General features: G+C 39.0%; 1 protein-coding gene across 1 annotated transcript in view; it reads right to left on the reverse strand.

The window, feature by feature from the left end:
• Window positions 1–1,895: 1,895 nt before the first annotated feature.
• LOC137867099 (syntaxin-binding protein 1-like) overlaps window positions 1,896–27,564 on the reverse strand; it is a 28,383-nt gene continuing 2,714 nt past the window's right edge. The window contains exons 2-19 of the mRNA XM_068703532.1: window positions 20,822–20,871; window positions 20,607–20,688; window positions 16,574–16,650; window positions 15,979–16,057; window positions 15,179–15,282; window positions 13,848–13,996; window positions 12,436–12,520; window positions 11,752–11,882; window positions 11,366–11,473; window positions 10,647–10,707; window positions 9,561–9,626; window positions 9,282–9,362; window positions 8,449–8,587; window positions 8,113–8,222; window positions 7,182–7,283; window positions 3,692–3,777; window positions 2,339–2,493; window positions 1,896–2,105 (exon numbers count right to left, since the gene is read on the reverse strand). Of these exons, the coding sequence (XP_068559633.1) occupies window positions 1,987–2,105; window positions 2,339–2,493; window positions 3,692–3,777; window positions 7,182–7,283; window positions 8,113–8,222; window positions 8,449–8,587; window positions 9,282–9,362; window positions 9,561–9,626; window positions 10,647–10,707; window positions 11,366–11,473; window positions 11,752–11,882; window positions 12,436–12,520; window positions 13,848–13,996; window positions 15,179–15,282; window positions 15,979–16,057; window positions 16,574–16,650; window positions 20,607–20,688; window positions 20,822–20,871 (1,784 nt within the window). The 3' untranslated portion in view covers window positions 1,896–1,986. The remainder of the gene's footprint in view (window positions 2,106–2,338; window positions 2,494–3,691; window positions 3,778–7,181; window positions 7,284–8,112; window positions 8,223–8,448; window positions 8,588–9,281; window positions 9,363–9,560; window positions 9,627–10,646; window positions 10,708–11,365; window positions 11,474–11,751; window positions 11,883–12,435; window positions 12,521–13,847; window positions 13,997–15,178; window positions 15,283–15,978; window positions 16,058–16,573; window positions 16,651–20,606; window positions 20,689–20,821; window positions 20,872–27,564) is intronic.

A 27,564-nucleotide genomic window follows, 5' to 3' on the forward strand; every position in this document is an offset into this window, starting at 1 on the left:
AGCTAGCTAGCTATTTTGTTAGAAACTCTCCAGTGAACAAGAGTGAATGAACAAATTCAAAATACAAGAACTAACTATCGACGTCTCTCTATTCTTTGCATTAATATATCTCTCTAGTATTTCGAAACAATAATATCAGTCCCTATATAATGTTGTTGTTTATAATCAGTTAATGGTATATTTGACACTGAACTAGTTCATCTTTATCTCAGTGATAGTGTCCAAATGAGCATAAAATATCACTGGTATGTAAAAACTACATGGACAACAAAATAGATGTAAATGTTGATCAAAATCGTATTCCCTTCTGCTCATAATAAAACAAGTAAACAACTCAAAAGTTGACCCTGTCAGGTCCATTCTCCATCCATTGTGTGCGGTCCCTTTAAGAATTCGGATTTGGGAGTGACGCGGATATGAAAGCTAGTTTATCTGTCTTTCCTTTAAAAGCAGGACAATTATTTCTCCCTCTCTATTTGAGAAAAGTTTATATTTGTGTTGTCAAATTTCACTATGACCCTGAAATTCTGTCTCATGTGTTATCATATACTGAATGCAAGCAAAACTACAGAGCAAAATCACTCTTTCTGATTGAACCAATTGCCATGCGTTGTGCGCACAAACATGCCCCTCCCCTTGGGGCTAAGCCCCCCCTTTCTTTGAATCCTAGAAACAGATTTTAAGCTCATAATTTCATCGAAGTCAAAACGACATCCCAACTCTGGAAACGGGGCCATCCAAGGAGCAAGTATGTGCACCATCAACCTGCTGAGCTGTCCGTCTCTGATCAGAAGAGAGCGATCACACATATTTTTCATACACAATTTCAGCAGACTGGAGCAGAAACTTGACCAGGCCAGAAGGATAACTGTACGTTTTATTTGTTTATTTATTTTGCATTTGGTATTTAGTACTTAGCTGCACTAAGATGCTGCGATATTTTATTTTTGCTGTGGACACACCCTGTTTTATGAGGATCTGAAAAATATTTCACGTGCTCGTCCTCTGGTTGTTGATGCATTGTTTGGTTATTTTACGTTATTTCCATGTGAAATGCTCTGGAACATTATCGCTGTTGCAGGTCCATTGATTCATTTTCCAGTTTCTGTAATATTTTCTTCTGAACAGTGGGGAATCAGAAATTGTCAACATTTTGAAACAACAACCACCTGACAGCAGCAGAATATTTAGCAATCAAATTTGTTGTCTATCAAGAAGTTGAACGAGTTCAACATAAAACATGTCCGCGATGTCTGCAGATGTCTGCGGCTGTCCATGCCTGTGTTTGAGAGTTTAACCAAGGCTTTATACCGTAGCCCTGAAAAGCTCACACGTGCAAATAGACCCTTGCAAATTAAGAAAAGATCTTCACCAATTTGACAATTCATACACAGCTTTAAAAAAGACGTTGCAAATATAGCAAAATCAGTCTGTTCTCACTCAGCGTTAGCTATACCCACAAAAATGAATGCGCTGTAATTTGTAGATATCCCACGAAGTCAATTCATATGTAATCCGTGTAATCATGAACCATTACAGAGCTGCATCAATGGTGCATCAATGGTGATGAAGCCACAAATGGGTGTCCAATACGCTGTTTGGGTGTTCAAATAGGTTTGGCCTTGACGTGTTGGATAAATAGAGCTCTACTGTCTCTGATCACCTAACCTTATTAGCTGTAAAATGTTTGTAGTACATTAGTATAGTAAGTTATATTATGCTTCATATTTTGTGTAACTTCTAAGCATCTCATATATAAAACTATCACAATAACCATTTCAGAATATTTACCTTTACCCTTACGTGTTACAAGTTGTCGTTTTTCTCAACATCACTGACTTATTCCTTCAAGATATAGATAAGAAACATAAGGAGAGGGATCAGCTGCTGCAGGTGGTGCAAAGGTAAGACACTGGCAGGTGGATTGACATGGGGGAACACGGGGATTCACAAATCACATCAGGACTTGCATTTTCAAATGCCTTTTCATTCTGCAGGTGGCTCCTCTGGGCGCTCTGTGCCCTCTGGAGGTGTGTTGGGGTCCAGGAAGTCTGGGTGTTGAAGCTCCTTCAGGTATATAGGGGGGGTGAGAATGTGGGTGGAGCCTAAAGGGGAGAAAAGCCTTAGAAAGTTCTGAATCCTGAATCCTTGATTATTATGCATTTAAACTGTATTCCATCCAAGTAGAAGAGAATGTTTCATCAGTAATGTTTAATTTTAAGACATTTACATAGGAATAACATTTTGCATCTACTGTGTACTGTATGTGCTATTTGACTGAACATCATTGAATATAAAAGGGTGTTTAAATGTACTGCTTTCTGTCCATTGAACTCACCAATCAGGGCCTCCCACTTGCCATTGGCCTGAGTGACCTCATAGACGCAGCGCATCTCGCTGTACGTCATCCCTCCAATAATAAAAACAATGATCCTGGGCCCCGTCTTCATCTCTGTGGGGCCCCTGTTCTTGTGCCAGTTACCATAGCGAGCACTGGAAGATGTAAAACAAGGACAAAGATAAGCATTCACTGCAACATATTGAAAAGCAGTGATTTTGTTCCAATTCAGGTAATTTTGTTCCCTTAGAGTCAATACTGCAAAACTCTTATTTACAATGACACAAATGGCTCAAATCTACTTAATCTATATTTTAGTTATTGAAGCCATTTATTAAAGTAATATGTTACCTAAAGTGTACTCATAGCAGTGACGTGCGGTGAGGTTCTTGGCTGGTGAGGCACTGACACTACATAAGTCAGATTTACAAATATATGAACCCAATAGAGTAGCTTACATCACCATTCAATTGCCAGCTTGCACATTGACTACTGGTTGTTTTTCATATCAGCATTCTTTACACACACATAGGTAAGGAACATAATTGATTCCACCGGGAGCGTGTGCGCCGCGATCTGCCCCACCGACCTGCCCCACCGACCTGCCCCACCGGGAGCGTTTCAGAAGCGGAGCGCTCGCGGGCACCACCCGCGAAAATCGTGAGATTCCGCGATAATCTGCGTAACAACCCCGGATGTATAAAGAGAACAACAAACACATAAAAGGTTAATTTACCTGTCTGACGTTGAATTGCTGTTGATTTGGTCATATTTCCTTGTTTTTTGAAACATTTTTAAGCTTGGCTATAGAATCTTAAATTTTTGTGGTCAAAGCAAAATATAAGAAGAAGAAGAGAAGTGTAGAAGAAGAGCAATGACAGAACAAGCATAAACCCGATCCGTGGGCTCTCTCATGCCTCTTCTTTGAGGCAGAGTAGTGTTTGCCTCTCTGTGCTTTTTCACTGCGGTTTCTGTTAGATCAACAACACTAAATAGGTTCTACATATAATAAAAGTGTCTACAAATATTACAATGGTGACAAACAATGAGAAAGCAAAAGGCACGCGCTCAACCAGTTAGTGAGGGATTGCGCAATCTGAGGTGAGGCACAGCTCGTTGCTGACTCACCTCACGTGTCTCCTCTGTTTGAACAGGACATGCACTAATTCAGCGATTTTGATTATAAAAATGCTTGAAATGATTGGAATCATACAGAAATTACATTTATAGCACAGATCAGGAGAGACATATTCATATTTATTTTATTTTAGAATTATTTGTTTTTTACTTGTCATGACCGCACGTCTCCCCTGACCGCACGTCCCTGATTCATAGTATTAAAACACAACACACCTTGATGGAGCGCTGGCTTTGGCAGATGCTTGTCTCTGGGAAATGTACGGGTATTGCTTAGTGTCAAGTTTGTCCTCAATGGCGTCCTGTGGGAAAACATATAAGTTATATTAGTTTGCACTAAAAACAGACCCATGTTAGTTCTTACCTAAAATACTACAGGATTCAAATTAGAGGGGGAGCTGTGTAATGAAATATTCACTAGGCTCCTGTTCAACTCATTGTAACATTTTAACCATCACTAAACTACAGGATTTGCTCTCTCATAGACATTTCAAGGGAAGAATCCAAAAGAGAATACCAGAATGCCATTTTTAGTAATCTATTATACAATACAAGGACGTAGGTTTAGGACCGGATTTATATTACAAGAGTAGCAGAGTTTGTAAAAAAAATATATGTAATTGCGGCTGTAATTATTACTTTGGTCGATGTTTAAAATATATACATACGCACTCCAGATGCCAAGTGAGCACCAACCAGGATTTTAACGTTTACGGTTGAAAACTGGGTGATATTCTGTCTGAACGTCTAAGACCTATTTTCAGCATCTCTTCAACCGGCTAAAATGCTGTTACAGTTCAGTCATAGGTTGAAAGAGAGTTTGATGTTGGTTACTGTGAACATATTTCTCTAAAGTCATATTACACTGGTCGACAATGTGGAAATGATAGAAAAAATACTGCACCCTGCTCATTGTGTGGCAATGCCACGTCATCACAGCGACTGCCTGCCAGTGGTGATATGAATGAGATATAGCATTTCAACAAAATTTGCAATAGCCTACTAGAACATGCATTTCCTGCAGAAAATGCGTGTGAATGCTGACAGCTGAGATTGAAAAGCATTACTGGAGATACAGTATTGAAGCACAAAGGCATTGCACTGCACTGCTGGAAAACCTGGGAACTGAAATTTAGAACTGGAAGAATTAGAATTGTAAACCCCTGTATGTCTAGACACTGGTGGTGATGGTGAGATAGAGAGAATGCTGCCATTATAACAAATAATGAAAAAAGTTTAATACAAGCATACCCAGAGATTGATACTTAAAAAGCATAAAGGTTGAAAATAAGTACTTTAGTATTTATGCGTTTTTATTATGTATTAAGTCTGAGTTTGTGTGAGTGAAAGAGTAGAGGTAGTTATAAACCAGAAACATTTGAAGGTTTGAATCTGTTAACAATTTAAAAAGTAGAGAGAGAAAGGTCCCAAAATGAGCTCAAGGGCAATGCACCAATAAGAAACAGGTCTAATCAGCTGATCAAAATCCATTGTGTTTCTGTTTCTGAGTCATTGTTGGGCCTTACTGTGAAAACATAGATACGATACCTCCTGAAAAGGACACCCACAGTAAAAAACTGTAAGTTCAATTCATGAAATATCTTCATTTGAGCATCCCGAGACGTTGATGAAGACGTAGACGTGTCATTTGTGGGGATACAATCAAAAATGACCGATAACTGGTAGTTTTAAAAGTGGCCACCTTTGCATTTTTTGCTCAAGACTTTTAGAGGCGAAATAAGATTACAGCAGGTTAGATAGAAGGACTTTCTCTGCGCTTTGAGGCAGAGAATTCAAAAAGTGAAGGTCCTTCATTAAATAGACACACCATCTGAAAAAAGAAATATATGTATATATATATATATATATATATATATATATATATATATATATATATATATATTAGGGCTGGGCAAGTTAACACGTTATTATTGCGTTAACGCAGTAATATAATTAACGCTGACAATTATTTTATCGCGCATTAACGCAGTTTTTATTATTATTAAGTGGACATTTTTAACACAAGAAGTGGGCAGCGAGCGGTGAACAGCTATGTGTGTGTGTGTGTGTGTATGGTGGTATGGTGTCTCTTTCTTCTCTTCCTGCCACCCCCCCCTCGCTACAGGATGAAACGTAACAATATCAAAATACATATTGTCGTGTTTTTAAATAAACATATAAGCATGTGAAAAAAAACTGCTCTTAACTCAACTCTTTATTAGCATAACTTCACATGAGACTCCCTCCAGGTTCACATGCTTCACCTACATTCCCCTGGGTCCTAAGTCCCTCCAAACAGCTTCTTATCACCCTCTATGTACCAACGCACATTTATAACAAATACCACACATATTACACGGTAATCAGCATGTAATATGCGTCTGACCAAAATACCAGAAAAAGGACAAAATAAATGATGAGTTTTTAAAGTTGTTTTTGTTTGTAATATGTATAATAATCATATCATTTAGTTATCACTACTGGGAATTTAACAAACATAAAAACATGACATAGGTTCTCAGTTTTCAAGGTGTATATTTCAAATTGCATCTATTATACACATGAAAATAAAGTTGTGAACACCGGCTGAATATCTATTATCAGAATCATTATAACTGTATTTTAACTACTGTGTAAAGGGAATACTGCTGTTAAAAAGAACCTTATTTGTTTAAAGTGTTTGCAAACCAAATGTTATTGCACTTTTGTTCATATAGTAGTACTTTAAAATACATGTGCGCAAAACACTACTTTTGAATTCATTATTGAATTTTGCACATAACAATGAGATTAATCGCAGAAAATCATGCAATTAATCGCGATTCAAAATGTTAATCGTTGCCCAGCACTAATATAGCACTAATATAAAATGCTGTCATGGAATCAAATCCATGTCACTAATATATATATATATATATATATATATATATATATATATATATATATATATATATAAGTGATATTTCATGTCAAATAGTGACAAGTCCATGTCACTAATATATATATATATATATATATATATATATATATATATATATATATATATATATATATATATAAATATATATATATATATTAGTGACATGGATTTGATTCCATGACAGGATTTTTGCACATGTTGAGACACCCCACCCACAAGAGAATTGGGTTTTGGCAGCTAGCTCGTTAGAGAGTAAAGTAACCTTATAGCTCAAGTTAATTCTATAAAGAAGTGATTTACTCCTGTTGACCAAGAAGAGCAAGGATGTGAATATCCTGAGCTTCCTTACTGGTGCTGCTCCTCACTGTGGAAACTACAAGCTAGCTGCTACCAAAACCCTGTCATCAATGTCTCTGTTCCCGTCGACAGCACTTGCATTAATTATAACTGCAGTGAGGTATGAACCAGTTTATCTGTCTTATATGTGTTTATTTTTGACATAAAATGGATTCAGAAATTGACAGCATGTGTATTTGTATTGCAAATGTTGTTGAAATTCTAATATCACCACTAATATCACCACTAATATCACCACTTATGCTTCATTCAAGAAAACAGTTTGTCTTATTTGACACATTACCTTACAAGAACCAGTGCCACATTTTAAGAACCAGTGCTTGATATGGCATTATCAAAATGTGAATGTTAGTTAAATTATATATATATTATAAAAGATAAATAATTCACAGTGCATAATGCTTGGTAACCAAAGAGCATGAAACGTACCTCAATGAGATCCTTCATGAGAGGAGTCCACCTGGACAGCTGGTAGGTCTGCTCACTGATTCGCTCCTTACGATCTGGCTTCTTGGCTTTTTTGACGGTGCCCTGTGATGCAACAATGCTGATTACTCATTGGCCTTCACAATTCACACATCATAAGCATTGCTGTATAAACCGTGTATACTCATCAACCCATTACATTCAGTAGTAGTCAAATGTTTGCATTTACCTTGTTGAGCTTTGTTGTTTCTGTTTTTAGCCACGTGTTTATTTCTGTGCATGTACATTGAGAGTGGTGAAATACCTTCTATCTGTTCACACTTACCTGTCCATTAAAACAGATTGTGATTGTTTTCATTATTTAGAAACAGTGTGAATAAGTTGTAAATGAAAGTCTTTTTAAAAACTAGGCCTTTACACTAAGAATTCTTCAGTTCGCGTTGATCGTCACCTGTCATCAGTTTCGGTGATGCCTACACATTTGTAACCATCTCATCAAACATGCTAACACTAAGGGTTTACTGTTCCCACCAAACATTTCCTCTTGGCTTTTTCTCTATTCAGGCATGCCCATAGAAATCATTTTTTACATCATACAAGTATTGTGTGTTTATCATATATCTTCTTCCTTTGTTCCATAGAGGTCCATTGTTGTCCAAAAACTATTAAAAACACAATCAATGAGCCACACTGTTGCACTGGATGATTCGTATATCCTACTAAAAGTTACTCCTCATTTGTTATGTGTTTTCCTACAAATGTCCAGCAACACATTTCAATTTCCTTTCATTACATTTATACAGTCTTTTCAAAATAAACTTCCGTCTTCACAGGAAACAACTTATATACAGGCAACAAAACTACTACGTTAGAAAGATATGGTCTTAATGTGCTTCATGATGAGACACTGAGGTCCTGGGGCAGGATAGCTCACCTCAGACACAATGGGAAGGCCCATGTGGGCCATGTTGGAAATGATGTCACTGTCCTCTGGTGGGATGTTAGCATGCTGAAGGAGCTTACACAGGTTCTCCTCAGTCACACCTGACACACACATGCAGAGACACAAACACATGCAGCATAGGTTTCCAGTCTATACACACATGCATAAGAGCATGCACACTTACAAACATGGTGAAATGCATGCAACCACAAGGAAAACTGAGAATAGATCAGAACTAAAGAAACAAGAAAAAATATGAATGCATACATATTTAAGAGTGTGCTTTTCTGCTTTTGTCACAATAATGCAGGACAGTAGATGTCTGACCATTCTTAAGGAAGATGTAGAGCAGGATAATGCGAATCTTGTCAGACACACTGACGGTGGCATCCAGTAGAATGGGTACAATGAGTCTCATGGGATCCTTGATCTTCTCTCCCTCTGCATCTATGCCCATTGCAAGATCCTTAAAAACAACGGAGGGCAGAAGAGAGCAAAGCTCAAAATGAGTTCCACATAAGTTCCATTTGAACAATACACAGGATCGGGGGTTTCTGTGTAAACATCTAGCTTAGAAGTTCCTGTATGTGGCTTCCAGTAGGGTCAGCAGGAAGCTGTCACATTCCATCAACAAACCCCTCTACTTAAACACATTTAACAATTAAATTCATCTCCCCATTTTAAGTACTTAAACATTCTATACAGGCGATGGATAAAATACTTTGTTAAGAAAAAGTTCCAGTCTGTAACTCACCCTTAAACTGCAAATTGACACATTTACATTTTGGTTTGTGTAAACAAACACAATACCGTGTGTTAATTAGTTGGCTTTAGATGTGCTAGCAGGTGTATTTTTGAACTTTTTGGACGGCATCAATCTATTAGCTATGTAAAGTTAACTTCCATAATGAACTTCCTGTTGTTTTAGAACACTGGCATGCACCTGTCCCCTCCACATCTCTTTACAACTCTTCCAGGTTTGAAACATCTGTACCAGGCTAACCATGTCCTGACTGAAGCACATTCCCCACATCAGCCATACATAAATGCTGCCTTTAGCTGCTTATGCTGGAACGTCACATTGATTTGATTCTTTCACTTTCCACATTATAACTCAGTCTATGTTCTAACCATATAACAAAGGCATCTGTTTGACTTACCTGCTCTACACGACACAGTTTGTCCACGGTGCCCTGGTAGCGGTTCATACAGTCTTCAGCCAGGTGGAGATGGGTTGAATACTGAATAAATGAGAGAGGAGAGATGCTGTTGGTAACCATTTTTAACTTGGCCTTTGTAGCTCAATGAGTGATACACCAACTCTGCACTGGTTGGCCAGTTTAATTTGAAATGCTCGTGGTGCTGTGGATGAACACACTTAACCAACTCTACTAAATACAGCAACATGACATGCTGTACAGGGACACTTCAGAGCTTACCTTGCTGAGCTCTTTCTGATACTGAGGCATCTTCTTCAGCATCTGAGCCAGTTCCTTCATGGTGGTCTGAAAGAGGCAGATGAGTGATGTACTTTAGTGATGGTGGGAGGGATGAATTGACAGACGAGGACAGAGAGACGGGGACACAAGTCCCCCAGTGATTTTCCTTTGGTGTATGCTGGACAGCGCGCACTCGGAGGAGCGCGCAGCATTTTGCGTTGGTGCTGATTCAGTGCGCGAGGCAACCAATAAAATAGGTTTGTGTGGACGTTACCTAAGGCTGTGTTTGTGCTGAGGAGGAACTGCGAGTGGCAAAGACACGGCTTCAAATAGTTATATCCAAAAATGTGCATTACAATGACGAGGATAATTCTGCCTGCACAATGAGTACTTTTGCTTTGATACTTTAAGTACATTGCACTTCATCTACATTTGAATTAAATCCATCATACCACATGCTTTTCATTTAGTTAGGACACAGTGAATGCATGTATGCAAAGGAAATCAGTGTGTGATGTGTTTCTTGAGTTCTTGAATCTGAGTCCTTTTTCAGTCTTTGTTTTTTTTGTTGGCTTCTCAACACATTCACAAATTACAGTTACTGTCTCGTGGTTTCAAGCCTAAGACAAACAATGACGCTGCACTTTACATCCATGAGTGTCCAAGATCTCATCACTTCATCATTTTAATCAATAGACATTTGTGTGAGATTTGTGATAATTAATCTCAACGATTAAAACATGGGTTGTGAGGTCAAAGTGACTTTTGATCAGTTATTCCTTTATTCGTAGTAAATATTTGAGTCAAATTTGAACACATTCCTTCCAGGCGTTCCTGAGACATTTTGTTCACAAAAATTAAGTATAATGGCAACGCCCTGCGTTTGGACGAGGGTACTACATAATGGCGTCCAAACACATTTGCTCTACACAGGGAGACACTATGAACTTAACTCAAAATTTCAATGGCGCTAATTTAGCTTTTCTGTGTTGTATCGGGTGGTGCGAATAACATACGTCCATTCGCGTCTTTGCATTGACTCGAGTCAATGCTCTGTAAACCAGAGTGATACAGTGGGTCCTCTACCTTTTCTCCAGTGTTCATCTTTTTGCTGGCAGAGAAGTCTTTCAGAGAACGAGTAACAGCCCTGTGCAGACGAAAGAGACAGAGACAGAAAAGGACGAGAAAATCAGGAACTAGAATTATTGTGTCGCGGTTGTATGCTTCCATTGACCAGTCAAGTTGCAGCTTACATTACATTTCCGTCCATGTCATCATTTTTTTACATTAGACATTTGTGTGAAATGTTCACAATTAGCATATTAATTATAGAGGTTCTTTTTTATTTTTACATCCACAATTTCATAAAAAAAAGAAAGAAATGTGACAGCAGAGGTCCAGAGGCCACAGACCTCTCCTCTACTTAGTAGAAAAGAGAAATAAGCTGGGTTATGGCCTTGTTATGAGAAAAATCCACCACCAAAATAAAACCAGTAAATTCAGCAGTGCAAGTGGATGTTTGTGGCAACTTTGTAGAAATTCCCTTCAGATATTTTGCGTTCACGAGAATGAGACGGACAACCCAAAAACATAATAGATAATTTATGCCAACAACACCTTCCTCTCCCACAAACCTGATGCTCTGTTACAGAGCTGTCACAGAGCATCTTTACGGTTGCATACAAAATGCATGGAGACATATGGGAAATGCTCATTGTCAGCTTTGTGACAGTGCTGTAGGTTTGTGTGGTTGTTTATCCATGCCATGAGTGTGTATGTGTGAGTATAAAGTCAAAGCCACCCACGTAGACACTTCTGCGATGTGTTTGTGTCTCAGAGTCAGCCACAGGTCATCATCCTCATCCAGCACTACTTCCTTCATTCTCGTCTCTCCCATCCCACTGGTCTCAAAGCTGACAGAAAGGGCGATACAGGGTTATAAATACAAAAATATGCAGATCAACACTGAAAAATGTTATCATCTTGATGTTGTGCAGGGCATTCGTTTAATTTCTGCTTATCCTTTGGAGGGCATTTGTTTATGAATCAATAGAGCATTTTTCATTTGAATAGAATGAGCTGTTGGAGGCGGAGACCACTGACACCACTGAAATATATAACTCAAAACTAAATTCACAATAATGACAGTAGCAGCTTGAGCTCAGTGAGGCAGCAGCCATCACGTCTTTACCTATAGACGTCCTTCTCCACACCCAGCAGGTCGTAGGCCATGGCCTGCAGCGTGAGCTCATGCAGGACAGGTGACACAGGATCAAAGCCACGATCCAGAATGAGCAGCTGAGTACGAGACTTGTCTGGACCCTAAATGCAGCAGAGCAGAAACACAACACTACCCATACTGTGGCGGAATCACAGATGTTTGTACTTTGTACATGCAGCTCATTCAATAGTGCATGAATTACACAGGATTTGATCAACTGAAGTCTGGTCATTTTGCTAACCACAGACGTTGGGTATCCATTCGCCTTCCCATCTTTTGAAAATGTATCATTGCAGCTGCTGAATATTGTATATATTGTATACATACAATCTCCAAAATTCCAGTTATTATGAACAATAAAAACTGCCTTAGTTTTAACTCAATGACTAGTTATTGGTTCTTTTGAACAAGTCTCTAAACCAATAAAGGAGCACATAATCCTGTCAAAACCTCAAACTCTACAAAAGTCAGATGTAGCATGATTTTACAGTTTTATTACCCAACAGCCAGAGTTGAATATTTCTGGGTATGGATCAATGTAATCTGCTTATTTTGCCAGATTGTGCTTGGGTAATGTTTATCAGATGAAATGATGAATGTCGATAAATATTCACATACAAACGGTTCTTCCCATTAGTAAATTGTCTTCCCTACCTCTCCCATGGTGGGGTCATCAGCCTTGTAGCCGTCTAGCTTCTCCTGTAGCATCTGGGCCAGAACTGCACAGTCTTTGTATTCCCTGAAACGACAGACATTCATCAATTCAGCATCAAACGTGAACATGCTGATGATATGTCTATTGATCATAATTTCCATAATAATCTGTTTGACTAGAACAACAAGGTGAGCAAACTGTACTTAAACTTAAACTCATTTAAACATGTGCTTAAGTATATTTTGAGTAGAAATGTCCAGTGGTTAACATCTCGTTCAGTTTGTGTTCCTGAGAGTCCTGTGTGGAGCTGTAATGATTCAAAGACCATCGCCTGCTGAGGCCATATTTGCATTGAAAGTTCACCAAAGTTGAACTACACGTGAATATGAATATGGGAATGTGCTTCACCACCGGAAGCAAATGTTTTTTGTCACTTTGCTCAGATTGTTTGGAACTGAACGGAGGGCAAATGTTAATTTTTAAACATGTGTGACCGTGCCTTAAAACCCTGAAAACATCAAACTGTTTTTTGCCATGTTTCAAGCATACAGGCCAATTTCACAATGCTGCTGTCGTTGGATTAAATATAGATCAGTGACTGTCAGAGTGGAAACGTACTCTGGCAATTTAAAGTGGGGTGGAATTACCTGCACTCTTGTGGCTCACATGGTACATTCAGTATAATGCACGTTTCCACGGCACTAATTCCATCACAACTAGAACAGAGTGAAGCCACGCTCACCTGTCTGCTGCTCTCCGTTTGTCTTCTCTAACAGACAAAGGGTCCGTCAGCAAATTATAGTGATTATGCTTCAAACTGCTGGACAAAAATCTATTTCAAACAGCTGCCCAGAGTGTTTAGTTTTATTGTAGTAAATAATTAGTGAATGAACATAGTATTTTTGAGAGTAGAAACTGGTGAGTGAGTATGACATGACTCTGGATTTATACTGATGGCATTAGTGCTATAGTAAAAGAGAAATGTATCATGAAAATGAGGTAAGCCTGGAAGATGTTGTGAGTTTATATTAACCAGACAACATGGTAAAATAGAAATTAAGAGCAGTGGCGGATAAGTTAGTTAAGCCGCTCTTGAGGATGTATAGTACTATGCATCTGAGCTACTGAAACCACAGCCACAATGTGAACATCCAGTTGGCTTTATCGTCTCATTTCAGACAAAACGGGGCAGAGAAACCAAAACCAAGCAGAGGAAGTTGCACGTCATGTGGGATGCAGCATACTGCAGCAAATGAAAATGTTTGCTTGTGTAATATTCCCCAGACACGCGTCAACACGACTAGCAGTCTGATCAAAACTTAAAGGTAGCGTTGATCACACCAATGCTACATATGAGGGCATTAGAGTGAAGAAAAAAGGATTATTGAAAAGGGTTGCTGGCTGCTCTCACACTCTGTATCGGACTCCAGGATACTCTTTGAGAGTGGCACAGAGGGTGGCGATCTGCTCAGCACAACGCTCCAGCATGTTGTTCTTCACGTCAGCCTTAAAGGGGCTGTAGAAGTCCTGAAAGGCATCCACTTTGTCCAGGGAGAAGACCTGGATACAGAAGACATGACAGAGACACAACATGAGATCCATTCTGGACCCCAACATCTAACTTGATTAGTGCTATACTGTTTATCTATGGGGAGATCTTAACCTGAAGTTGTATTTGACACAGGTATGCATTATTATACTTTATTATACACAGCTTTAATGAAGAGCTTTGGTGATCGATGATGATCTAAATGACGTTATAAATAATTGTTCCACTATGCTTGATTGATACTTCTTGAGTAAATACAATATTTTGGATTGAAAAAGATAAAATAATAAATACAAACAAATAGTCCACCACAAGCTTCTGTCTAAAAGTAGTGGCAATGACACTAATTAAATTCCACACACACTGACTCAAAAACACACAGATGCATATACTCATCTGTTACTGACTACATCACTCGATAACATCCCTATGCTTCATTTTGTCCCACATCTTATCTGTGCTCTCATTGGTTGCAGAGAATGAACATTGGTTCTGTCAGCAAATGCAATGAAGGGATGAGAGCGGGGCAGGGCTGGTGGGACGTGTCCCTCCCTCTCGGGATTAAAACTGCAGGACAACAGCAGAGGATTTAAGGCTAAAGCTGATCCAACTGAACACACTGCTGGTCTGATCCTCTTCAGCACAGTTTCTCCATTTATTGACGTGCAGTAAAACAAAGAATACACACACCGAGAGATAAGAATCACGTGCCAGAGACATGATGCATTCCCTTCCATGACCTGACTTAATCAGTTCTAAAAAGTCATATTTGGTTAATATGAGATATTAAATTTGCTACATGCATCGCAACATAAAATGAAGACAAGTAGATATTTTATCAGATAACATCTTTGTGACCTTGTAACCAGTACTGTAATTCATTAAAAAAACATGAGACATTACTGTTTTACTGTATCCATCCTCCTCCAAAATGTCCATGTGCAGTACACACACACACACACACACACACACACACACACACACACACACACACACACACACACACACTCACACACACACAGGGTTCAAATGATGCAATAGGAATACCCTAGACTACAAACTCCACTCAAGGGAGAGGCAGGTTTCTCTGCAGGCTTTACACACTGACTGAACTCCATCCAGACCACATCGTATCTGTGGTAGACAGTAATGAGCAGCTAACGTGGTCTAATCCCAGTCTACATCATGTTTACCTGAGATTCATAGGGCAGAAAGGCGATGTGGATCTCAGTCAAGGCCTTCATGGCTTTGGAGGCGCGTGATTTGGTCAAAAGTCCAAACAAAGTTTCTGGGATTGCTGGTGAGAATCACAGAATAACATGGTGGCTTAGTGAGAAGCTAAATAAAATAATGTCAACGTTATGTCAATCAAATCATAAAATATTGAATTTACCTCTTGTTGATAGATACAATAAGGTTGTTTATACATAGAGGTCAGTTTAACACTCACAGGGAGTACTACACAACTTATGAAAATAGTTGTATAATGTCTGATGTTAATGACAAAATAAACAACCCTGATGATGTCATCAGTCATTTAGCTCGACCTGGAAGACTTTTAAACAAAGGTCTACAAAGTGTGACATGACGTTTAAAAGAGCATATTGAGTTGCTTTATGGGAACAGTGAGATCCAGCAACACCAGATAAGTTTGAGGATCCTTCACCAGACCACACAGTCTCTTCAAGGCTGCTGGTTAATTGGTAGAGATGAATGCTGCTGTCAGGTCAGCATTTGGGTCTATTCATGTCCACCATTGTTAATTCAGATCAGGTCTGAGTGTCGTTAGGTCCCTTTCAGATTCGGTCTAATTTATAGGATTCAGAGGTTTTGTAAGCCTGTGGGGAAGTCTAATCCATTAACCATGCAGCCACACATTGCAGTTTTTATGGCAAAATATCAAATTATGATTAAGCAGTGTACTTATTGTATGGGGATAAAGGTGTACCTTAGTTATTTGAGTTATTATTCATGGCAGAATGGATTTACTCACTGTCAGTGAAGAAGACGTGAGCTCCTCGGTACCTCGGAGACTGCGGGTCTCTGAAGTCATCAATCAGACCCTCAACAGACTGAGACAGCAAAGAAAAATGTTTTAGCTTATGAACTGATGTAAAAGGGACAACAACAATTCTTCATTCTCTTCAACAAATTGTTCAAAGAAATATTGAATAAAATCCCAGCTTGTTTCTAACTTTTATCAACATGACTATTAACAGAACAACGGGGCAGTGGTGGCCTAAAGGATAAAGGAGCAAGGTGCCCTTGAGCAAGGCCCTTAACCCCAACTGCTGCAGTGGAGCTGCTCAGTGGCCAGCAGGTCAGACTGTGATTGTACAGCTTTCAGGTGTGATTATGTTACTGGATTAATGTGATCTGATCAGTGTGTTCCTGAAAAAGAGCAATACAAATATTGCAAACTTTATAACCAAACTAATAATAACACCCACTGGAACTGCATTTTTAGGTATTCAGATGACTGTTACTGGACAAAACAGAAAACACTGTAGGATGAAGAAAGTCAAGGAGAGACTGTATGTGCTGTTCCATAGAATCCTAACTGTCTGTATAGGAGCTGAATCATGTACCTCATCTGAGGGTGTGATCAGGTAGATGGCCTCCATGCTGGGAAGAGGCTCACGGCGCTTGGTTATGTCTTCTACAACTGGAGAGCACAGGAACACAATCATCAAAGCTCAGCTTTTAGCTCGATTAGACTTGAACTAAGCTTCGGAACCTCTCTGCCCTGCAGAATCCTGCACGGAGGACCGGGACTGTCCTTGAATTCCAGCAAATATTTCAAAACACTGAAACATTTAAAAGGTTGCTGAGATTTCTCTCAAATGTAACATCAAGTTTTGAAATATATCTTTGTTGAGCGTCACTTGAAAAATTGTCTTAACCATTTGTCTTAACCGGTGCCAGTAATAGTCAGGGCAGTATGTTATTTGTGTATATATAATAGTGCTGGGCAACGATTACAATTTTTAATCGCGATTAATCGTATGATTTTTGCGATTAATCTCATTGTTATGTGCAAAGTTCAATAATTAATTCAAAAGTAGTGTATTGCACACTTTTATTTTAAAAGTACTACTATATGAACAAAAGTCCTATAACATTTGGTTTGCAAACACTTTAAACAAATAAGGTTCTTTTTAACAGCGGTATTCCCTTTACACAGTAGTTAACATACAGTTATAATGATTCTGATAATAGATATTCAGCCGGTGTTCACAACTTTATTTTCATGTGTGTAATAGATGTAATTTGAAATATACAATTTGAAAACTGAAAACCTATCTACGTCATGTTTCTTTTATGTTTGTTAAATTCTCAGTAGTGATTACTAAATGATATGCTTATTATACATATTCCAAACAAAACAACTTTAAAAACTCTACAAAAATAATTTAAATGAATCATTTATTTTTTGCTCTTTTTTGTATTTTGGTCAGACACATATGCAATGCTGAGTGCCGTGTAATATGTGTGGTATTTGTTATAAATGTACGGTGGTACATAGAGGGTGATAAGAAGCTGTACATGTATATATACTATATATATATATATATATATATATATATATATATATATATATATATATACTAGCATGATGCCTTGTAGTTGTGTAGTTATCTGTGGCTCCAGGGGTCACTGAGGATGTGAATGTTCATAATCATTCATTAACACGGTCAAATTGGTGGGGAGGATTTCTACAAATTTGGTGAGGGAACGTTTTTCACATCAGCAACAGCACTTGCTGATGTGAAAAACTTTTCTCTTGCCAAATATATATATATAATATCATAGGATCTAATCTATATAGTTCCTATAGCTGTAATGCATTATAATGGTTTTATAATGTATTCGGTCACTCCTAACCCACCAGTTGGCAGGTGGATTTTAAGGTTAAATCTATGCAAGAATAACACACAAAACAGTTTGAAATGAATGTTTTTGTTCAATGTGTCATAACAGAAATTGAGTACTTCAATCTGACACAACTTTTTGATGAACAACTTAATAAACAAATTTGTCCCCAAAAACTCTAAACACTAAATCGACTCAAATTATAGACCTGAAACAATTCTACTTTACTTGTATAACTATACAGTGCTATATGCAAATTAGAAGGCATTGTTTAGGTATGTTTATAATGTTTCATAGACATGGGAGTCATAGAAAGTGTTACCAACATTTGTTTTGTAGACTAATCTTGTCTAATCATTATTTGCCTGACAAAAGTGTAATGCTTCTAAACTGTATTACTGTAATGTCACCAGCATCATTTAGCCCTTTACCACGCTGTCAGTAAATACTCTTGTATCTAATGTGCCTCAAATCTCAGTGTAAAGATCATTTTAGCATTTTCCTATTTCTCTCCTACATTACAGTACCATTCGTTCCCCCAAAAGGAGTCGCAACCTTGGCAATTGGTGCTTGATGGCGTAATACCAGTCTGGTCCATAAAACAGACAGATACTTAGGGTCTGGTATAATGTTAAAAGTCAAGTCAGGCCAAAAATTTCTATGAGGAAAAAGCCAAACCTAATACTATCTTTGTTGAGCTTCTAGAGTTGGTGACAGTGCTATGACCTAGATGTTTCTTTCTGGGTGAAATAATTGTCCTGTTTTAAAGGAACATTTCAACATTTTGTGAACTGGGCTTTATGCGTTCTTTGTTAAGAGTTTATACCATGGCCACTGGGACTTTTCAATTCTGATTGGCTGAAAGGTGTGGATTAAATTTTAGTAACCGGATACCGGCTTCATGATGTGTGTGTGTGTTGGGTTACATCTCTAAACTAGAATGTGCATTCTCTACAGAAAATGCATGTGAGAGCTGTTAGTTGCTGCTCTCAGTAGCTGCTACAACAGCAAAGTCTCAAATCTTTTATTGCCACCTACAGGGGAATTGTATCAATTGTGTGCTGCAGACTTGTTGTGTAAAACTTTACTGAATTTGGTGACCATATAATATTAGATATAATAATAATATTAATATCACCCACAACCCCCTTTGTCAGAGGAAACCTAATGTAAATGGGTATTTAGTAGTGTTGATGGATTCAGTTCCTAATCTTGATATTTTATTTGAATTCTTTATTGTGTTATAAACATGTATAGAGACTGCTCTCTACTGGTTCAAACCCGGCCTTTGCAGTAGAATCTTTCCATTTGGATCAGCCTCATATTTTGCTCTCTGCATGCACACATTCAACCATAAATGGTCAATGCATAGCTCTCCAACAATGTTGATGCGTAAATGAGCCTGCTGATCAACGGCTCTTTATGGTGAATCACAGCAACTTCCGAGAGGAAGTTGCTTTGATTAACCATAAAGATACCGAAATGGAGGTGCTTGTGGGTGCGCTGGTCCCTGAACAACAGTGCCCTCCTTAGTCCTCGCATTACAAGTGTCACTGCAATATGTATGTGTTTACAGCAATCAGACTGATTCATTGCAAAATGATTGCAAAAATAATTGCAAAATGATAGTTTTCATTTACACATATATATATATATATATATATATATATATATATATATATATATATATATATATTATATAGCTGACCACGAGTGTTGGTCGTCAGGCCCTCTCCTCTGTGCTCTGATCTGCAGACAGAGCTGATGAAATATGAAATGGATTTGATTTGCTCTATATTACATTACATTACATTACAGTCATTTAGCAGACGCTTTTATCCAAAGCGACTTACAATTCAGTATCTACACACCGAGACGCAGCTATGAGAGCAATTTTGGGGTTAAGTGTCTTGCTCAAGGACACATTGACATGAGACTAGCAGAGCAGGAGCCAGGGATTGAACTTTTCAAATTGAAAGGTGCTTATGGAATAGTTATGGCTCATCGAAACTAGTACAAGTAACACTGTTGGTTTCAATGTTTAGGATAAAGTGATCCATAATAAACGTGTGATATGAAGGGAAATTACTGTATGAACATTTAATTTCTCGTTCTGGCTTCTATTCACCACCTCACCATCTGCGTCCTATTTCCCTTGTCTCAATAACATGCGTATGCATGGGTCACAGTTTCAATTCAATTTCAATTCAATTTATATTTTATAGCCCAAAATCACAAATCACAAATTTGCCTCAGCTTTACAATCTGTTGACATGTGACATCCTCTGTCCCAGGATCTTCACATCAGAACAGGAAGAACTCTCCCAAAAACCCTTTAAAGGGAGAAAAGTGGAAGAGACCTTAGAGAGTAACAGAGGAGGATCCTCTATCAGGACGGACAGAAGTGTGATAGATGTCATGTGTACAGAATAAACAACATAACAGAGTTACAACACTATATATATAATATATATATATATATATATATATATATATATATATATATATATATATATATATATATATATATATACATGTGATCTAATGTGATCCACTGTTTCAACAAAACATGAATGTCCATAAATACTTCAACTGAACAGTCTAGCAATGAATCGCCCGTATGGTTGTGGTCATTAATAGATCCTCTTAGCTGAACTAAATTTGATGGACAGTCCTTGCACTACATTTGACTAAACTGATGTCACAGCTGCAACACAATTCAACTTAGGTGACCTGAGTGGTACTTACTAGTGATTCCCTCTGACATGATATCTGTCATCTTACAGCAGGACGAAATCATCCTCATACTCAGCTTGTCCACCACCAGCACCTAAAACATAATTGCACACAGCAGGGGCCTTCATGAGGATTTGATTTTGACATCTTAAGTGGTTTTATTCATATCCAATGTCAAGATCAAAGGGGAATGATGCCAAACTTGATCAGAATGACGGGACCATTACCTTCCATTTTCCTTTTTCTCTTGCTTTCTTGATGACATTGTTCATTATCTCTGCAAAGAAGGACAATGTTATTTCAGTTCAATTTAGACATATGCATAAAACCTGGATTTCACATAACACAATCATTCCTAACAGTATAATGTAATCAGACCCAGGATTGATTCACCATCAAAAGCAAATAGTCACAAAATGTGTGTACATGGACACAAATGTTGTTTCGTTCAGCTTAATTTTTTTTCGGGTCTTAGGACAAAACCTGGTGTCTCTGGATCTAGTGAACATCCAGCCAAAAAGAAAAACATGACTGCAGGTTATTAGAGAGATTAGGGAGGGAAGTACCCGTGGATCACTCTGCCTTACGAGATCCAAACAAAACATTTTGCATGCCAAAGTGACCACGGCCATGCCTAACTCCCTGAACTGAATCGCACCCATTCCCATCTGATCAATCTATTTGTATCGTTTAGTAGTTTTCTTACAATAAATGCCAACTTGTTGAATTTCTTTGTTTTAGTTTTAATGTTCTTTTCAGTTCTTTTTTTGCTGCAAGTAGGAGTTTTTCTTCAAGGCTAGACCGAAACTCAGGGGTGCACAGTGGGGAGAGCGATACTTGCACCCTCCGTATTGTACATAGATCACGTTTACAGCAATTCCATTCAGCAAGTTATTTTTCAGATAAATACCTGTGACCACCAGCAGCAGCAATATGTGTTTTATATCTGCAGTCTCTTGCTTTTTGATACCATGAGTCATTATTCAAATCCGGACTTTAAATGATCTTCTCTGTTTTTGAGTTACAGTTGTGGTCAAAAGTTTACATACACTTGTAAAGAACATAATGTCATGGCTCTCTTGAGTTTCCCCGTTATTTCTACAACTCTGATTTTTCTCTGATAGAGTGATTGGAACAGATACTTCTTTGTCACAAAAAACATTCATGAAGTTTGGTTCTTTCATGACTTTATTATGGGTTTTAACAGAAAAAGTGACAAAATCTGCTGGGTCAAAAATATACATACAGCAACATGAATTAGCAATTTTGATGACTTAGAAAGTTGTGTCAATGAAATGAGCTTCATAGCATGGCCTCTTAACTTCTTGTGAGTGATTATGAGTGACTACAGCTGGTGACTTCTCTGAGGCCATTTAAATAGGGCTCATTGGATACAAACGCCCACAAACGCTACAATGGGAAAGTCAAAGGAGCTCAGCATGGATCTGAAAAAGCCAATCATTGACTTGAACAAGTCAGGAAAGTCACTTGGAGCCATTTCAAAGCAGCTGCAGGTCCCAAGAGCAACAGTGCAAACAATTGTTTGTAAGTATAAAGTGCATGGCACTGTTTTGTCACTGCCATGATCAGGAAGAAAACACAAGCTATCACCTGCTGCTGAGAGAAAATTGGTCAGGAGGGTGAAGAGTCAACCGAGAACCACCAAAAAGCAGATCTGCCAAGAATTAGAAGCTGCTGGAACACAGGTGTCAGTGTCCACAGTCAAGCGTGTTTTGCATCTCCATGGACTGACAGGCTGCCGTGCAAGAAGGAAGCCCTCGCTCCAAAAGCGGCACCTTAAGGCTCAACTGAAGTTTGCTGCTGATCACATGGACAAAGATAAGACCTTCTGGAGGAAAGTTCTGTGGTCAGACGAAACAAAAATCAAGCTGTTTGGCCACAATGCCCAGCAATATGTTTGGAGGAGAAAAGGTGAGGCCTTTAACCCCAAGAACACCATGCCTACCGTCAAGCACGGTGGTGGTAGTATTACGCTGTGGGGCTGTTTTACTGCCAATGGAACTGGTGCTTTACAGAGAGTAAATGGGATCATGAAGAAGGAGGATTACCTTCAAATTCTTCAGGATAACCTAACATCATCAGCCCGAAGGTTGGGTCTTGGGCGCAGTTGGGTGTTCCAACAGGACAATGACCCCAAACACACATCAAAAGTGGTAATGGAATGGCTAAATCAGGCTAGAATTAGGGTTTTAGAATGGCCTTCCCAAAGTCCTGACTTAAAATCCCATTGAGAACATGTGGACAATGCTGAAGAAACAAGTCCATGTCAGAAAGCCATCAAATTTAACTGAACTGCACCAATTCTGTCAAGAGGAGTGGTCAAAGATTCAACGAGAAGCTTGCCAGAAGCTTGTGGATGGCTACCAAAAGCGCCTAATTGAAGTGAAAATGGCCAAGGGACATGTAACCAAATATTAGCACTGCTGTATGTATATTTTTGACCCAGCAGATTTGATCACTTTTTCTGTTAACCCATAATAAAGTCATGAAAGAACCAAACTTCATGAATGTTTTTTGTGACAAAGAAGTATCTGTTCCAATCACTCTATCAGAGAAAAATCAGAGTTGTAGAAATAACGGGGAAACTCAAGAGAGCCATGACATTATGTTCTTTACAAGTGTATGTAAACTTTTGACCACAACTGTAGCTATTCCACACAGATGTAAGCATATACAGTAATGCCATAGTGTCTGCTGCTAATACATTAAAGGGATAGTTGGGTGTTTTTAAGTGGGCTCGTATGACGTACATAGTACACAGTCAGTGTATTACCTACAGTACACGGCAGTCAGCACGCCCCCAGTTTGGAGAAGCAGAGTAATACCGGGAGCATGGGAGCAAAGCAATGAACTGCTATGGACGGGGCTGCAAAAAAACACATTTTAGGCACTTAAGAGAAAGGTTCAGCTAAAAAAAGTATGTATGCTATATTTAAAATATTTTCTGATGGGAAACTGAACAAAAAACTTAAATGTATGTGTGCTCTGTTGACAAAAAAAAAGTTTTACTTTCACTTCAGTTCCCCTTCAGAAAATATTCTAAATATAGCATACACATAAACTGATATTTACTGATTTTTGGTAGCTGGTAGAATACTTTTTGTTGCTGCCCTCATCCACAGCAGTACATTGTGCTGAATGCAGCCTACTGTAGTACATTGCTCATACAAAACATGAACTACCCCTTTAAGCAAATCTCCAAAACACTTTTCCTCAGGACTGTCAAAATAAATTGTGTCAGCAGAATTATTACAGGGAGTTCTCACTTTTTGTAAATGTCCTGACTGCTTTTGTCACAGAATGTACAATTATGGCATTGTTGAATGTGATTCTGATTCAAATTCCAAACAACTTTATTAATTCCACTAAGGAGAAATTAGTAGCCGACAGTTTGTACTGATGTTGGCTGTTATAATGTTGACTTTACCAAAAATAATCAGTGAGTCCCGATTGATCTCTCCCTTTCTTCCAAACTATGCACTGTGTATGTACTAGAAAACTGTAATAATTATTAAACGGCTGTTTCTCTTAATATCTAAGCATTTTCTTTACATAATGTGGCAGGAGAATTTATTAGAGACAGAATATCATAAGGAGGTATTCCTGAGGTGTAAATCAAACTGAAGACAGAATCCAGTATTAGTGTTGATGAGGAGCATCCCAGTTTCTGTCACTGGGGGTTGAAGCATCTGTCCTGTCTGTCCCACTGAATATGAAGGAGGGACCAGCCCACTGCAATCACTGCCTCTAATCTGCCAATCCTCCCAATCCTCTTACCCCTTCCACTGCTCCCCACCACTATTTCTGGGCCGATTCTGTGTCAGCGGATGTGACGTCGCAGGGAAGCAGCATCACTGACTCTCACTCACACACACACACACACACACACACACACACACACACACACACACACACACACACACACACACACACACACACACATCCTACAAAAATAAATCAACATGTCCCGGATCAATCGAGAGCCACGGCGACATCTCACTTGAAGAGCTGCTCCTAAAGTGTCATGAGGACAATATCATGATAATAGTAAGATGCCTTGTGGCTAATCTCAGTATTTTTAAATGACATATATCTCTAATGTCACAAATTTAAAAAAACAAGTTGATGCGATTTATAAAAAACATTTCCATAAAGGTGAATCAGATATTTCAAATCCCACCTTCTCCAGTCAGCAAGACCTGCGTGTCTGAGGAAAGCTGGTGATGACTACATGTGAATGGTCCTGTTTATCCAATTGGTCAACAAGATTAAGTGGAAGTGTTAGTGAAAGAATGGGATGCCACCTGACAAGAAGCTTTCACAGGCAGGTTCTGATCCAGGTTTATAGTATTGTATTTTATCACAATCTCTAGCTGTAACTCAAATCAGTGACATGATAGAAGAGGAGCTTGTACTGTTCATTGAAACATTAGTTACAACACTGTCTGACTGGCTGTAACCTCCCCAACCCTGCCACAAGCACTACTGTGTCCATTTTGTATGAAAAGACTGTATTCAATCTTTTCAAATAGGGTGTGAACAAACCGTACACATAGCATCTTGATTATTTCTTCTGGAATACCTGGTATTTTACCACACAGGCACACACTGTACTCAACCTGACAGCACCAACAGTACACAGTGTTAAGCTTTATTAGGCAGCGTCTTTTGTGGCCAACCGGAGGGCACCCAAGAGAGCTCGACACAGACCCTATACGCTTGTGCAAATTCGGCAAGGCCCCGACCTTTCCCGTGTGCCAAAGCGGGTGTCAATGTTTACAACTTTGATGATTTAGTGAAAAAGGAAAAGAAACACCATGAGAGTGAATCAGATCAACTTGTGTTCTCTCCTCTCCAAGTTTGAAGTCAGATAACAGTGACGGTACGTTGCTGTGCTAGCTTGCAGGGCATCTGTCTCTACGTCTGTCTTGCTTACATCTCTTGCTCTATTCTTTCTTGCATGCCCCTCAGTCACTTCCAAGGCTGTTCTGTGACTTTTTGTTTGAAAAAGTGAAATACTATTTAATACATTTGATGAATGCCAACGGACAATAATGTTTATTAATTGCAGCTCAGAAAAGATAGTTGATGGTAGAGGTGACCCTCCTTAAAGGCACACGTCATTTTAAAACAAGACAATAATTATCTCATCTCTCAGTCCAGCTACAACTCTGACTAATGCAAGATGGGAAGTTTAACATTTAAAATGTTGATAAGCTAGCCATACTGGAGGGCAATATGAGCATGCAAATCTCTCAGTAAGAATAACCATCAAGTAGCCTATTCAGCCAAAGCCTATTATAGTTTTGGCCTAGTATAGTATACATTATACTATTATAAATAGTATAATGTATACAAGTTGGGGGAGTCAGTTTGAATGGGCCTAATGCAGCTGTTAAATAATTCAAAATAATATTATTATTTATACTTTACATATTTTTTGTCAGCAGAGGAAATGCAGTACAAGCTCAGACATCCAGCGGAGACAAAGCTGTTATTATTTTCTACATTTTATATTTTTGACAATCTATTATTAATTGTTTATGCTAAAATGCACTAATCTTAAGACTCTGTAGGAAATATTCTATTTAATAAACGTTCTGCTCTGCTCTGCATAGATCTACGTATTCTTAGATGTTTTAAAGGAGGAGGATTGTAGTGGGAGCACTCAGGCGTGCGACTGTGTGGCAACGGCAAACGGTTTACATGGCTAATGGTTCAGGTAAGAGGGCTCCTTGGCAGAATTTAGCTTGGGGCCCCAGGGAGATCAGGGCTGGCCCTGGTGCAGGTACTTACATAAAACTTAACCTCTGCATTTCAACCATCCTGAACATTTAGGAGCAGTGGGATGCTGTTAAGTGCCTGGGGAGCAACTTGGGCTTCAGTATCTACAAGTCTCTTTACCATTGCCATTTAACTAGCCGATTGTCTCCAAGAAACATTATCTTACCTCGAGCTATCAACATATAAACAGGATAGTTTTAGTGTGATATTTTTTGATAATGTTTGTTTGATGTGTGCCTTTTGGAGCAGCTTTTTCAACTGACTGATTACTATAGTCCCCGTGTTGAATGTGAGTCAATTGGTATATGTTTATATGATCAATTCCAAGTCTTTTTGAGAATATGCACTACTGCGCACAATAAGTGAAATGAGGGGGGCCTTAAGTTTGATCCTGCATTATTACCTGAAGAGGGTCAAAAGTGAGGCTCATTAAAGTATGATACAGCAACCCAGTTTCAACTCACAACTCTCCCATCAGCCACATTATTAGATGCTCAGAGCAACTGACATAGAATAATCTTAGTTACGTAGTGAACGCCTATGAGATTCACTGAGTATCGGCGTTGGACCTTATTCAATTTGCATACCAGTCTCATGTGGGAGTGGACGACGCCATCATCTACCTGCTGCAGCGAGCTCAGTCGCACCTGGATGGAACCAGTGGCTCTGTGAGAATCACTTTCTTTGATTTCTCCAGTGCATTCAACACCATCCAACCAGTGCTACTGAGTGAGAAGCTGCGGGTGGTGGGGGTTAACGCGTCCACTGTCTCCTGGATCACTGACTACCTCACAGGCAGACCACAGTTTGTCCGACTGGGCCGTGTGCTGTCTGATACGGTGGTCAGTGATACTGGAGCCCCAACGGGAACTGTTCTGTCTCCCTTCCTGTTCACCTTGTACACCACTGACTTCCAGTACAACTCGGGGTCATGCCATCTGCAGAAGTTCTCTGATGACTTTGCACTGCAGTGGTCGGGTGTATAAGGGACGGATGGGAGGAGGAGTACAGGGCAGTAGTGGAAGACTTTGTGGAGTGGGCCGGTAGAAATCACCTGCTTCTGAACGTGGCCAAGACCAGAGAGATGGTGGTCGACTTCAGGAGGAAGACGACGGCTCCACAACCGCTGAGAGTTCTGGGAGAGGATGTGGACATGGTGGAGGAG

The sequence above is a fragment of the Cebidichthys violaceus genome, unplaced genomic scaffold (assembly GCF_023349555.1).
Source record: "Cebidichthys violaceus isolate CVI_PGR_0920_01 unplaced genomic scaffold, fCebVio1.0.p SCAF_9, whole genome shotgun sequence".
Taxonomy (NCBI): domain Eukaryota; kingdom Metazoa; phylum Chordata; class Actinopteri; order Perciformes; family Stichaeidae; genus Cebidichthys; species Cebidichthys violaceus.